The sequence below is a fragment of the Phalacrocorax aristotelis genome, chromosome 8, assembly GCF_949628215.1.
Source record: "Phalacrocorax aristotelis chromosome 8, bGulAri2.1, whole genome shotgun sequence".
Classification (NCBI taxonomy): Eukaryota; Metazoa; Chordata; class Aves; order Suliformes; family Phalacrocoracidae; genus Phalacrocorax; species Phalacrocorax aristotelis.
Window position 1 is genome coordinate 8,968,111 of NC_134283.1, and position 13,482 is coordinate 8,981,592.

A 13,482-nucleotide genomic window follows, 5' to 3' on the forward strand; every position below is an offset into this window, starting at 1 on the left:
ATCAAATAGAATACCCTGTAGTAGAAATACAGTATTAATAACTCAAGATAGCACTTCTGTTCGAGTTGCCTTATACAAGCTTATTTGAGTTCTAATTGTGTGCTAAAATTCTCTCTTTTAATGCCTAGCTCTATTTGAAGGTTAGCTTTTGGTCCCGTGGAGATAAAGGAAAATGTGCCAACATTTGAGAGATTTGATTACCTGTATAAAATTATGCTTGCTCATTTATCCTAGGCAAGATACTCTTGGGTGTAAAGCTCTATTAAAGAGGGAATAGAAACAGTGTACATCCAAAGAAAATATTTTCCAATTATGCCTCACAAGATGCAGAAAATATTACTTGTGATAGAGGATTATGAATGAGATAATTACTGAGAGCCTAATGTACCTAAAGCTACAATAAAGGAGAGAGAAAAACATTAATAAGTGGTTATTGACTATTCTTCCTGCTCTTTGTAATAAAAGGCCAGAACAGTACCAAGGACAAACCTTTCCACAGTTTTGCTGTGATTCATTATATAGAATACCTCTCCTACTTACATGGTCCATCATTAATTCCTATAAATGAAACCATATCAGCTTCTATTTAACACCCAAAACACTTTATGCCTCTCAAAACAAGCTTAATAAGAAATTTTTCATATTGAGTCAATTGAAAAGAATAGAGATTTAGAAATGCATAGGATAAATGTTTCCTTTTTAAAATTATTTCATTTCACACATTCCTAATGAGCAAGCTGCACTTCCAAAAGAATCCAGACTAACGGTAGGTTGGTAAGGTACAGAATGACAAGACTCCGACTTTTAGAAATTAAAGTATGTCTCATTATAACTTTTTGATTCTCAAATGAAATAAAAGATAACTCAGTTATTTCTGAGAAACGCTAGAAAAGAATATTTGAGCTTCCACATACAGTATTCCAATACAGGTGTGACCAATAGGGAAGATTATTTTAAAAAAAAATTAAAAAGGATTTTTAAGTAGCTGCAGCCCTTTTCCTGCTGCAGAGCAGACCTTGGTACACCATGCAAAATTACCTTTGGCGCATTCTTTTTTCAATTTTGGCTCACAACGCTGCTGCATCAAGTGCGAAGGTACAGTCACTACATAAAAGGTTAACAGTATTTCTAACAGAATGGCAAAGGTCATGAACATTACAATCTACATGGAGAGGAAGCTGTGTGAGTGCTGTGGTTTTCTTATACTCCTACGCTTACTTAATTCGAGAAAGAGCAACAGTTTCACTAATGAAACACATGCCTTACTGATTATTGTGGTCCCCCCTTCTTAACAGGAATCCTTTTAATACATTCTTAGATACACGTACCAACCTGTGCATACACACACCACACACACAACAGGTTTCATCTCAGGGTAGTCATCGCTTTTTCTTTCATCCCCCTGCCTCCACCAGACACTGCATAAACTGTATATAAGGTTTTTCATTAAGTACATTAAGACAGACTTAATGCCCAGTGACTTTACTAACCAAATTTGGAATGAATTTGACCTATTGGATCTGAAGCCATTCGAATTATCTAGAAGGCTGGCCCCCTCAAAATTATTTTTATCAACTAAAAGTAGTACTGCAAAGCATACTGCTTCATAAAGCAGAAATTCAGGCTCTGTAACAGAACACATCACAGGGCATAATAAGGACAAGTGACTTAAAAATTAAGTGGCTGAGGAAATAATAAATTAAGGATTAACTATTACTAGATTATTGGTCTCCCTGAGAATCCTCAAACAAATGATCCTGAGAGATTTCTTTTGATAGTGTCTCATGGGGACAATGAGACACGAGTGCCTGAAGACTGTATCATGGTTATTACAGCAGGAAGGTCACCAAGAAAAGAGACTCCTGAGGTTGGTTACTTTGTCCTGCACCAGCCTAGATGCTCCAGTGCTACAGAGGTTCTCAGAGCTAAATACAAAGTGGACTATCAGGTGAGTCAGTATCTGTATTCTTCCAGGCTGACGACCTGCCTTCCTAAAGCGACATCAGAGCTTTCCTCTCACAAAGAGACTGGCCTTTGAAACTGAGCCTTAAGATAAGATGGAGCCACATTTCGCTGTTTTAGAGTGGGGAAAGTCTCTCTTAGGTTTTCCAGTCTTTCTGTAATGCGCAGAATTCACAAATGTGTTCCTGATTCTGCATAGGTGATGTCAGAATAAATACTGACTCAGTCATACTATGCTGGGTTTGTTTTTCACTTCACTTTACAAGTGTGAAACATACAGAATCACAGAATGGTGGGGGCTGGAAAGGACCTCTGGAGATCGTCTTGTCCATCCCCCCTGCCTGAGCACCCAGAGCAGGGGGCACAGGGCCGCGTCCAGGAGGGGTGTGAATGTCTCCAGGGAAGAGACTCCACAGCCTCCCTGGGCAGTCTGGCACCCGCACAGGAAAGGAGTTTTCCTCATATTCAGGTGGAACTTCATAACACACTCAAAGCGCTGCAGTGAACCTACTGTCTCGGAATTGGCCTCAAGCCTGACTAGTAGAGCAAAATTTTGCTTTACTATCCATCACATTTGTCCCATACAGAATTCTCTATTACAGTATTTGTGCAGAATGCATTTGATTTAGATAGAAATTTACACACAAATAGTTCCCTTAAAATCCAAATATTTATTTACACAAATATACTGCTCAATTCCTAGCATTCTTTTGCTTATCAGTAATTTACAGTAACTAAGAGGTGGTCTCCTGGAGGGAAAGAATTTAGATCAATTACAAAATGATTACTTAATGGGACGATCAGTGCAGTTGCCTTCTAAATAGAACAAGAAGCCTAATTCTGCCTAACAATCTAGAGTGTCTGTCATTTTCTTTATTTTTGAGGTATCGCCATTGAGTCATACTGACACCACCATGTCAGTAAGCCTTATGTTCAATATATTTAAGTGTATATATATTTGTTATTATATCACATTTAAGTTTACTAACAAACTGCATAGGACACATCTCTTACAGAACATCTCATGCACTTGAAAAGTAATTACATGGTTTCTTAGACCTCCTGATAACACTCGGTTTTACACCCTACAAAACCATTACTGGCTAGTGGGAGACAGCACTGTTACAGAAATGAACAGAGAATCAGAAAGACTGTCCCCTAGAAATACCATGGACTTGAGACATAATTGTGAACATTGAAAATTACCTCTCTGCCCACTCCATCTTTCCACATTCATATTTTCTTCCCCAGTTACGGTCTGCATATCCCATTTAGACAGTAACAGCTTTGAGGCAGGAATTGGCTCCTGCTCAACAAAATGGATCAAAATTTTAGCTAAGGTTTCTTAATATAAATGGCAGCATTAACAGCTTCCACATTTACTGTTACTTGGTGTACCATTCCTCATTTGCTGTAGTTCAGTTTATAAAGATGCCCTCCATGTATGCTTTGAGGGTATGTACAATGTTCTGGAAATTCACACAAGAAAGACGTTCACGCTGAGATTCCCTTAAAAAACCCCCATGGTTTAAATCTCAATTCTGTGAAATCTTTTCATGCCAAGTGAAATCCTGGCATATGTTTTAAATGATTTAACTAACTTTGGTTTATTAATACAAAAACTCAATAACACATAAAAATCCTTATATGTTTAGATGAGCATCTGCTCTCAGTTAATCAAACATTCTAACAAGTACATGGGATACCCAATCAAGACCCATTAATTAGCAGAAATAAACTAACAAATTTGAAATATTGTGTTTGTATTAAGTCTTGTTTCAGATGATTTTGCATGGAGGAAGAAACACAAACATTTTGCCTCTGGACATTGTATTTTCTTGTCTGTATGACAAGACAACACTAGGAATTGCAGAGTGTGCCAGTGGTCTACATTAAATGCTTCAGACTGCACAATAATTAGAGAACAGGTTGCCTGCAAAACAGACAGTTTCAAAAAAAAACCCAAACAAACAAGAGAGAGAGAAGTGGTGAAAGGGGAAGAGCAAGAATGTCAGTAATTGTATTTAAAAAACTTATTCTGTAAAAATGTGGTAGATTTTCGTTAAGATATTTTAGTTGAGTAAAATCAGATTCTGAGCCTTTTGCATCATGCTTTAACATACAGGATCATGTTGCATCAATTACGTTGCATATTATCCCAAATTAATTAAAAAATAAGGTGGTTTTTTTCCATTCACTTTACTATCCTGAGTTCTTAGGTTGCGTGTATAACAGGTCATAGCTCTTAATGACGCTTGTAACTCGATGACCTTAGAAAATAATGTGATAGAAGAGCTGTGGTTTGGTTCAATTCCTCTGTCCTCTGTGTACTTCACGTCTGGATGCCCACCACCAGTTCTGCATATACAAAAATTCACCTTTTCTCGCTTGGTAACAATATTCTTGTTGCATGTAAGCAGTTCTCTCAGCAAGGGAAAAGAAAATTAGATACTATGTTTTCTGGATTTAAACCAGCAGATGACTAGGGCACTCTGAACTGCTAAGAAATATCTTTTGCTGGTTCTACCTACAGCTGGGCTCCTTGCCTCCAGTGATCCTCTGTGAGTCAGTCTTTTATTTCACTACATTCCCTCTCATTGAGGCAATCTAACAGCAACGCACAGCACATCAAGTTGAAACACAGGCCCTCAGCTTTGCTTCTATTTACCAGCGCTGGGTGCGTAACAGTTATTGAGCTCAGACCCTGAAACAAGAAAAGGAATTTCTTATGTGGCTCCTAATGATTCCTCCAGTTAATTCAGGAATAGCACTGATAGTCTCCAGGGAGAGCTACACTTACTTTTTCTTAGCTGCTGGCATGACTGCTGTGAAATAAAGGCTTTGAAAGAAATTTTGGAAGGGGAATCTTTACATTAACAGAGAGTCCTCAGGAAAAAGGAAACGCATGTATTACTCTCTGTCACTACAGGTGTTCGTCAGAGATCACCAAGAGGCTACTCAGACACATAAATATTTCCTTACATATCTTTAGGAATATTATCTGCAATTATTTTTAATGTCACATGCCCCACACATTGCTTTCAAATAATAGTTACCTTTAAACACTATCTAAAATACTCACTGCAGCCAATTATTTCTCTAATGAAGCTGACTGCTTCACATCCAGGTTAAATTCCACAGCATCAACATCCTTGGCTACATCCAAAAAAAATCCCACCAAAAAAGAAACAAAAGACCCTCAGCTGCGAAGTCCTTGGTCTGTTACACAACACAATGTTATGCCTTCCTTTTCCTTCTTTCACTTTAATTGAATAGGGAAATAACTTTTAAAACAGAACTTTCAAGAAACAAAATTAATGAAAAATCTTTCCCATTATTTTCACATGCAGACTGATTTTACTTGTGATTACTGTGAATATGTATTTATTGCATCATAAAAATACAGAGCTGTCCACCAGCTAGAAAGCCAACTTTTCCCGGATATAAGTCGGTTCATCAGGTATCATCTACTTCAGCTCCAGAGCTCTCACTGGAAGACTGCAGAAACTAAAGGAATTAATCCCAAAGCATTTCTCATTTTAATGCAAAATTATTTTTAAGGTTTTCATTACATGAATCCTCAGCAAATTGAGGAACCTCATATCAAGACCTGAAAACAATAAATACACCCTTTCATGTCACTGGTCGAAAGACAACATGTTCTATCACTTTTGGGAAGCCACTACCATCAGCTTTTCAGTGGCCTACGGGACATATGTTTGTCAAGTTCAGAAAGGACAAACTTTTAGCAAAAAACCAGCATCACAATTGGCACTAATTGGTAGTTAAATTGACAACTGGAACTGAAGCATCCTGACAGCACCAGAGGTGGGCCCTACAGGTAGAAATTGAAAACCATTTACTAAAGAAATGTTGGGAAGACTAAACGATCATAGGGCATCTGCAGAATATCGTCTGGAAGGCTCTACTTAATTTTTCATCCTGTCACTTCAGCATTTTGCATGCATACTTGGAAAACATTTCAATTCATTGAGAGAAGGATAAAGTGTTTAGATCAATATATTGAACAAAAGTACACAAGCTTCTAATTCTTCACAAACAAAAAAAAATCTCAATGTTAGCTGCTTTTTTTTCAGAAGATTAGAAATCTTTGTGGCTTTAGAAAAATATGACAAGGAAATTTAAGCGAATAATGGTAAAGTAACATCAGGGGATCCAAATGCCTAAGCACATACAGTGTAATCACATCCACCATACATACCATTCTTTTTTAAGGAAAAACAAAGCAAACAACCCAAACACCAAACAAAAAACCCAAGCAACTCTTTGAAGTTATTCTACTCTTATTTTCTATGAAGTCTAAAATTTAAGATGCAGATCACATCACAGAGATATTCTCACTTTAATAAAGAAAATAGAGATGGCTCAGGAGGTGCCTGGTGTTTTGCACGTTGACCCTTTACTATGCAGGATGCTTGACATTATAATGCATTCCTTTAAGTGTTTTCCACACTAGTGGCCCATACTGGTATGTGCCACTTTCTTACTCTGTCATTTTAAGAGAGGCAGAAATAAAGGAGGGACCTGATGAAATGACTCTTTGAAATTATTACCAGTCCAGCTGTATTAGCTGACATACAAGTGTTTTAAATTGTGACTCTACTTAAATTGTGTTTTGTATCATGCCCCCAGACTGGAGATGAGGGAGCAAAATATTGTTCACCCTCACTCAGTGATACTCCCAGAAATAAACGGAAATGAGATTTTAGAATCTGAAGATACATCTTGTTTGCTAATTCTAAGAGAAAACATTAAAATTAGTTTTACACTGCATTAGAAAATGTAGACACTGTTGGTTCACTTGAGTCAAACTGTCTTTTTTTAAAATTTATACATTCAAAAAAGACATTTCTTGGAACTTATATTTAAAAAAGAAACAAATGAAATCTGTGCAGACTCAGGAATATTTGTTTAAAAACCACTACTTTTATCAGGCTTCCATAACATATTGTATACTGTATTTGTTGCATTTGCAGCAATATTTAATTAAGAAGAGTTTTTCTCAGAGCTACTTATACTCCTGCTTACTAAGCTAATTTAGACCATGTAAACTGCAGCATTCTGTGAAGCATACCATCACCTCTTCTCTTTCAGAAGCACACAAAAGGCTGGGGGGAATTAGTATTTTCCATAAAGAATACAGTAGAAAAAGAAATTATACATTTCAGCTTCTGCAAGTTTATTAAAACATAAGTAGGAAAATTAGTGTATAATTATCGTTCCAAAACAACAAAAATTTAGGGCCCAGAAAGCAATGTTGACTTTGCAACATTTCAGATATTGAATATTTTATGGCATGTATTTAAATCATAGATAGCAAAACATACACGTGTACATTAGAAGGAAAAGACGAGAATCTATATAATATGGTGTTTTGATTTCTGTCATTCTAACCGTGAGAACTGTAACAATGCATTAATATAGGACCGTGATTCTGTGAAACCTCTGCCAGGGCTATACTATACCTATATTTCACAATGATTTCTTCCATTCAGGGAAACAGCATGTAATTCATCCCTAAAATAAGGAGAGCCTTAGTTATATACATTTCTGTTTTGTATCACTTGGGTACAACAGTATTTTCAGGCAGCCATTATAATCACAAGCTCAATGCAGGAATAAAATGGAAAACATATGGAAAGAACCTGTTTAATTAAAACCTTGTTTACTTTGCATATATGTATCACTTGTACTTCAACAGAACTATTTATAATTTTAAACAAGAAGATTTTACCATTTCCTTGTTAAGAGATAAAATGTATGTTGGCAATGAAACCAAAGATTGCATAAAGCATGTATAATGTAGAACATACAGCTTGAAGCTATTTATAAGTGCTCTCTGCATTTCCAGGTTGGTTTTTTACAGTAGCGCAGCCTGAAGCACTTAACTGTGAAAACATGATGCCTCTCTACTGCTCCTCCTACAGGAAAATTATTTCCCCGCTGAAGGCCTGAACCTAAGCCCCATACATCAAGGGTAAAATCTCCATTGCTCTAAAAACCAAAAGTTGCCTACAAGCCATACAAAAAAAATCTGCATTTAACAGAGTGAAAAGACACATACCATGTAAGTCAGAAGGAAGGAAGAAAAACTCCACAGTCACAGATAAAAAATGTCTACCTGAGACCCCACTGCACTAAAGAGTTGACCTGGCCACATTCTTTGTGAGCCTCAGTAACTCAGTCTGGTTTGTTTCCTCCCCTGCCTAGGCTTTTTAGAGCAATTTCTCAAGAGCTAGTGCAGCTCTTCTACTGACCACATGCCACAGATGTGACATAGCAGCTGGGCATGCGACACAGGGCTGGCCCTCCCTGGCCAGCTCGTTTTGCAAATCTCTCATCACAGAAACTGTGTCCAAAATATGCAATATATTATTACTTTGGGACTGGAAATAGGTAAATTCAAAAAAGTCTGGGGAAGGTTCTGGGAGAAACTGGAGCGATACCACAGAAACAGCACCGATCTGACCGACCATTAGTAGGTTTTTGTGTCTGGACCCAACTGCTGATTCATTAGCGGTAAGTCAGGGAATGTTAAAAAAACCCAAACAAACATTCCCCCCCCCAACTTTTTGTCACTCTCATCCCATCTTTTGTTCTCTCTATGCATTGTGCTCACAAATGACAACAGTTAACACATTCACTATCCCACATTTTTCTTAAAAACGTCTATTAAACCAGGTCCTATCCCATTTAAAACATCACAAATAACACTTTCCATAAAACAGGAGCTACACTTGTATACCCAAAACCTAGCTCCTTCATGCTTTTTAACTCTAATAATCTATTTAATTGTGAATTCAGTGGCTGTCTCCTGTGAAAGAACAGTGGCATTTGCTACACCACGGATTTCACAGCACATCTGCCAAGGTGCTGTAAATGCATGCAGAGGAGACTGAGAAAATGCAGCAGTGGATATCAAGTAAAAGTTCTATCTAACTAATCAAGTCCACAGGGACAGCATGCAGTGTCACAAGACATATCACTCTACACTTGAATGAGGTTGTCAGCCACTGGGAGGCCTGCAAACTGCTGACAGCAATATGCAGTATATGGAGTCTTCTAAAGTAGACGCAGTAGCTTTGTAAAGTACGTACCTGTTTCTACAAATGAAGGAAAAAAAAGGAACTGAAGTACAGAAGGGTATTTGTAAATCTATCTTCCTGTATTGTATTGCTGTGAATAAAACCAAACTCATTGGAAGAATGTCACACGAAAACAAAAAGGGATACTTTGTAGGTTTCTCAAAATTCATATATACATTTCTACGTGTACAAATCAAAACAATATGGAATTTATTACGATACTATGTGTCAAAATAAATGGAGTATTAATACAGACAAAAAGAAACCTGGAGTGTTTGTAGCATTTTATAGAGAAATCTCATAAATTCAGAAATCACCCTAAGAGATAAGTATTCATAGACATTTTACAGATGTGTGAACTCAAGCAGAGCTGCTTATTTTGTTTGAGCTTGATCCTACTGAATATAATGATGAAAATTGACATTAAAAGTGCATCCTATTCAAACTCATTGTAAGAAGTTAAAGAATGAAAGCAAAATATTTTCTCCTGTCCTTTACTCAAGTCACTGAAGAAAACCACCACGCTTTAAGAAAGAAGTCACATTAAATCCTTGTATTAGCCTCACCCCAGATTATTTCTTTATTAGAGCAAATACATTGGGAATGCAGTTGTTAATATATATTCATGCAGGACAGCAATGAATAAGTATCTATAGAGCGTGCAGTTGTACTGCAACACTTAAAATTCTGAAGAAGGGTCCTTATGCCTAGAAGCTGTTTCTCCTGGAAATACTGAGCAGCCTAATAAAAGAAACTACATATCTCTCTAATTCTTGCCTTGCTATACTTTCTCTGTACTTCAGAAACTTTGGTATAATACCTTTTTAGCTAACAGAACAAATGCATAGACTCTACATTCAAGCTTTTATTTAGAAAGCAATTTGTATTCTGTTAATATTTACAATAATTAATCTCAATTTTCAGTTTTATTTTGTAGATATATGTTTCAATTCCATTAGAATCAAATGCTTCCACTCAATGCCTTTCCACCCACTGACATTAAAAACATTATTTAAGTATCAATATTATTCTGAGCAGTTCTTAAGAGCTGAATTTTCAGTGGGCTTTAAAGGTATATTTGAGAACATACATCAAATTCTGCTTGTGTGTATATTATTTCTGTTTGTGCAAAAACCGTATTTACTATCTAAAGCACCTAATTACATGTTTGTACCAATCATACATGACTACGAAAATTTCAACGTATGCTCTACAATAGCGTAGAAAGAGACAAAAACTGCAGACAAAATCTACATATTTAGATTTGCTTCAAGAATGTTCCCTTTGAAGCAATTAACTGTCAAACAATAAATTTGTTTGGTGATTACACTAGTACTTTGAACATGTAAAAAGCACATACAAGCAACACTGCCTCTATAATGGCACAAAAACACATCTATGTCCAGAAAATGCAGCAAATGGGTAGCATACATATTTGGTGTCATTCTCTCACCATACTAAGCCTCTCTGTTAATTCACCATACCATATTTTACAGAATGCCCTTCATTCAAAGTCGGGGTGGGTTGAGGAGAAAATCAAGGTAAGTCATAGGGCAGAAAAATAGTTGATGAAGTCACAGAAAGAAGGAGATAGCGCAAGTGTGCAAACACTTTGGCAGGGGGCAAAACTGAATGGTTGGAAGAAGAGTGTAAGTAGAAAAGGGATGAGGAAGAACTCGGTAAGTGCAAATCTACCGTGAGTTCTGAAAAGAGGTTATTTTTAAATTACAATGGATAAGAAACCACTAAGGGTGACAGAGGAAAAACCATAGCCCAACTTCATGGAGAAAGAGAGCATTTTGCTTGTGACATTCTGCACACCTTTAAGTTTTGGGAAGGATTGCCAAGAACTATAAATGAGGGAGTTGCTGCTTTATAGTCAGGAAAGATTAAAAGCAGCTCTGAAAGATGTGGAGTACCTCTGTTCCCACTGACTACAGCAGAGTTTGAAAGCGCCCATAGTACTCATAAACCCTAGGAAAGATAAATAAATCAGAAATACATATTATTTTTCTGGAGAGAGTGAAAAAATACAAACAAGAATTACTGGAATATTTTAAGCCATTTTCATGAGTAAACCAAGGACTTCTCCCTAAGGGAGAAAATTTCACTTTTTGTTCATTTCCATCTATATTATGCAGTGTTTTAATTACGCAGCAGTCTTAACAAATAGATTGTCAAAGCATTTTAGAGTAGCTAATTCTATTCAAAATGCCAACCGAAGATGGGATAATGTCTTTATTGGTTTGACTTAGTTTAACCCACCCACTACTATTCACTAATGACTTGAACAATGCAGGATACTAGATCGACCAAAAAACCCTAATACTGTAGAAATATAAAGACTTAGATACATCACAGTACTGCAAAGTACAAATTCAGGATCTTCCCAGCTACTCAAAAGCAACTAAAACACATTTTTAAAGCTTGACCAAAACATTTTGAGAAGAATGAGTTGGATAAAATAAGATCTGAAATAAGCATATCGCTATCTCTCTGAAATTGAGATATGTTAATAACAACAGAAAAACAAATGAGAACAGATATATAATACCCGATATAAATGTAAATTAACACAGTGCTCAAAAGTCACTGAATATAAAGCTCATTACACCTTCTGACCCTAAGTTTTGACCGGAAAGCAGCTACACTACGGAAAATTTAGGAATGCAATTGATCTGCGTTCTCTTCAATAATAGGTATAGCTACTGACAGTCCCTATATTATGCTGTATGTTATTCATTTACCCAGAGAATTTCTGAAATTATAATGAAATTAACTGTTATACATAATTTCTGCTCTCTTTTTTTTTTTTTTTAACCTCAATTTCAGTAGCCAGGTAACATGACAATAATGTACCTGGTTATTCAAAGGGAACTGAGTTTTAGTGACAAACAGTCAAGGTGTTTATAACTGCTCGCTACAGGCCAAATTACTTTAAGAACAGATAATTCTTTTCTAAGATTAATTCTTTTCTAAGAATAATTTTGAAAGATAATTTATTCCTGATGAATGCAGATGGCCCGTGATCTGTTTTTAGAGAAAGTGCAAGGCTGATTCACTGACTCGGCGTAAGACACTGAGCTACAGAATAAGCTAATACACGGCAACAATCAAAGGTTTAAGGTAACAGGCAGGCTAGAACACAGAAAAAAACATGATGATTTTGCCTTGTGTTATCTTCCTAACATTGACAGTAAATTACAAAATCTGTGCTAATAATGTTATTTCATACATGTGCCTCCCTATAAACTAGGACCTTGTTGTTTACTGTATATACCACACTTCTCCTTTTGTTTTTAAAAATTCTCAGAGCATAACTAACTTCCATGTAATCAGGCTGGAGATAGAAAATGACCTGTAGGTGTAACAACCTGTTTGAATGAATTAATATGAACATACTATAAAATGCTGCTTTGGTGAAAGTCCTCAGCTGACAGAGGTGAAGAGTGGTGGCTAATTATATTAAAGAAAGGATGTGTACATGCTTGCGTATTTTTGCCAAATGGAATATATATAATTTTTTGTAAATAGCAGGTTAGTGAACCAGGAAACCGTATCCTTAAAATGAGGTACATTTAAAGCACAAATGTATAGATATTAGAGAGCATCTCAGATTTTAATTTCTTGGAAGATCCAAATGACTGAAGACCTTCACATGCTATATGTTTACATACTCAGAGGAAAAAAAAGACAAAACAAATCTTGTCTTACCCGGCCAACTAGTATTGGTTCAGGTCCAGAAAATTCTTCTAACACAAACATTTGATTCCAAACCCAGCCTCTCTTGGAACGGTTCAAAACTCTTTGTTCTTCAGTTAGCCTTTTTAGTCCTGTACTGGATCCACTTGGTAGTACTTGAGATTGATTCATTGGAGCCGTATAAATGGAAGGAAGGACAGTAATCCATAATATTATTAATGGAGTCCACGTATCCATAAGCATTTCCGTTAGTCTTTCTGGCATTGTACCACAGGCTACGCAAATCACCACAGAAATGAAATTATTATTTTGCTTTCCTCCAGACTGTAGCAATCCAATTCATCATGCAGTACAGAATATTTACTTACAGCTCCTCCATGTGTTTACAGCACAGTCAACGTAAAAATAGCTTAGATTATAAAAACATGATCCATTGAGTTTTCCAGTCATCCAGTCATTAAAGATTCCTGGTTGGGGGAGAGAAAAAAAAAAAAAAAGTTCAAATCAGTGACTGAAGAGCTTAGTAAAGAATCCTGAAAGATCTTGTTTACTTTTACACCATAACCAAGCCTTATTAGGTTTTAAATTTGTAGTATATAATATTAGCGCATATTAAACGGGTTAAAAAAAAATTAAGTGATTCTATGAATTCCTTCATTGCCTGAAATAGTGAGAGAAGACCCAGACAAATGATTACACATACTCAGGAAAA

At 36.3% G+C, this 13,482-nt stretch overlaps 1 protein-coding gene across 1 annotated transcript in view; it reads right to left on the reverse strand.

Moving 5' to 3' along the window:
• Positions 1–13,134, reverse strand: part of CDH8 (cadherin 8) — a 134,858-nt gene extending 121,724 nt beyond the window's left edge. The window contains exon 1 of the mRNA XM_075101338.1: positions 12,783–13,134. Within this exon, the coding sequence (XP_074957439.1) occupies positions 12,783–13,034 (252 nt within the window). The 5' untranslated portion in view covers positions 13,035–13,134. The remainder of the gene's footprint in view (positions 1–12,782) is intronic.
• Positions 13,135–13,482: the final 348 nt, after the last annotated feature.